The sequence below is a fragment of the Tupaia chinensis genome, unplaced genomic scaffold (assembly GCF_000334495.1).
Source record: "Tupaia chinensis unplaced genomic scaffold, TupChi_1.0 Scaffold000270_2, whole genome shotgun sequence".
Taxonomy (NCBI): domain Eukaryota; kingdom Metazoa; phylum Chordata; class Mammalia; order Scandentia; family Tupaiidae; genus Tupaia; species Tupaia belangeri.
The window spans coordinates 5,177,068-5,178,308 of NW_006159751.1; the positions used below are offsets into that span (position 1 = coordinate 5,177,068).

Here is a 1,241-nt window from a genome sequence, read left to right on the forward strand (position 1 = left end):
TATTTATTTATTTATTTATTCATTCATTTAGTTCAACAGAGACTGTTAAAACTCACAAGAGGGCTATTTGGCTAAGTTTCTGAACTCAAATGGGAACGCCTGTCTTGTGGATAACAGCATTTCCCCGGCTCTAGGCATCTTTCCCTGTCTCCCCCTCTGTGAACTATTATTTTTGAAAGAACAATCATAATCACCTCACACAATTACTAGGCACTTTTCCTTCCCAAACATCTTTACACTAATGACCTTGTTTTTTCACACTTCCCATCTGAGGCAGGGACAATGATAATATTATTCTTATGCAAGGGATGGGGAAATGAGACTCAGGGAGAGCGCTTGAGTGCCAAGGGCACAGTGAGTCCATGCGGAGAGGAGCAGAGCCCAGGCCAGACAGCAGGCGCCCTCACCCCAGCCCCCGCCCCCCGCCCCACTCCCTGTGCCCCACTTACTGATCCGAGCACACACTGCGACTCCCGCATGGCCCCACAGCACCCGAAGAAGCCCACGGCCATCATCAGGGCCCCTGCTCCAACCAGCACGTAGAGCCCTGCAGGAAGAGTCCAGAGGAGACCACTCAGCCGCTGAGCAATGTGTCGCTCCCTCTCCCCAAGGACCTGCGCCTGCCCAGTGCACCTCCAGGACCAGTGGGCACTGCATGGCCCTGTGCTGGGAATCATGTAACGGGCAGAAGCACTTGGATGCGTGCTGAGAGCCCGCTCATCACTGCGGCTCCATCCTGCCTCTCTGCTACAGCAGCAGCCGTAATTTGGGAGGTGACTGCACTCACGACTTAAGTCAAGCCCCGGCAACAGTTGTCACAGAGAAAGAAAAGGGCAGAGCAGCTCTGGTTCTGAGAGAACTAAAGCCAAGTCGTTTCTTACTTCCTTCTCTGATCCTGAGATAAGTCAGAACACAATGAGAGACCTGGCACTTAACCCACTTGGAGTAACGCTAAGTCTCTATTTTACTTTTTGCATTTTACTCATATGAGTCACCTGGAAACCACTCCTTCACCGGAGAGGGTGGGTGCTGGTGTCCCACCTCTGTGGGGAGCCCCTGAGCCTGGCAATTGGGGTGCCTCCTGGGGCTCCTCTGGGTCGCTGCTGGTGGTTTGTGGGCAGATCTGTCTGTTCAGACACAGACGTAGCCACAGGCACAGCTGCTCTGCGTCCTGCTCCGCCCAGGCCTGTCCTCAGGCTCCTTCTCGGGACAGCCCACTGTCCCAAAGCAGGTATTTATTT

At 53.5% G+C, this 1,241-nt stretch overlaps 1 protein-coding gene across 1 annotated transcript in view; it reads right to left on the reverse strand.

Annotated features, from left to right (window-relative positions):
* The window catches only part of TSPAN2 (tetraspanin 2), a 27,901-nt gene that overhangs the window by 17,950 nt on the left and 8,710 nt on the right, over window positions 1–1,241 (reverse strand). Inside the window, exon 3 of the mRNA XM_027772291.1 lies at window positions 450–547. Within this exon, the coding sequence (XP_027628092.1) occupies window positions 450–547 (98 nt within the window). The remainder of the gene's footprint in view (window positions 1–449; window positions 548–1,241) is intronic.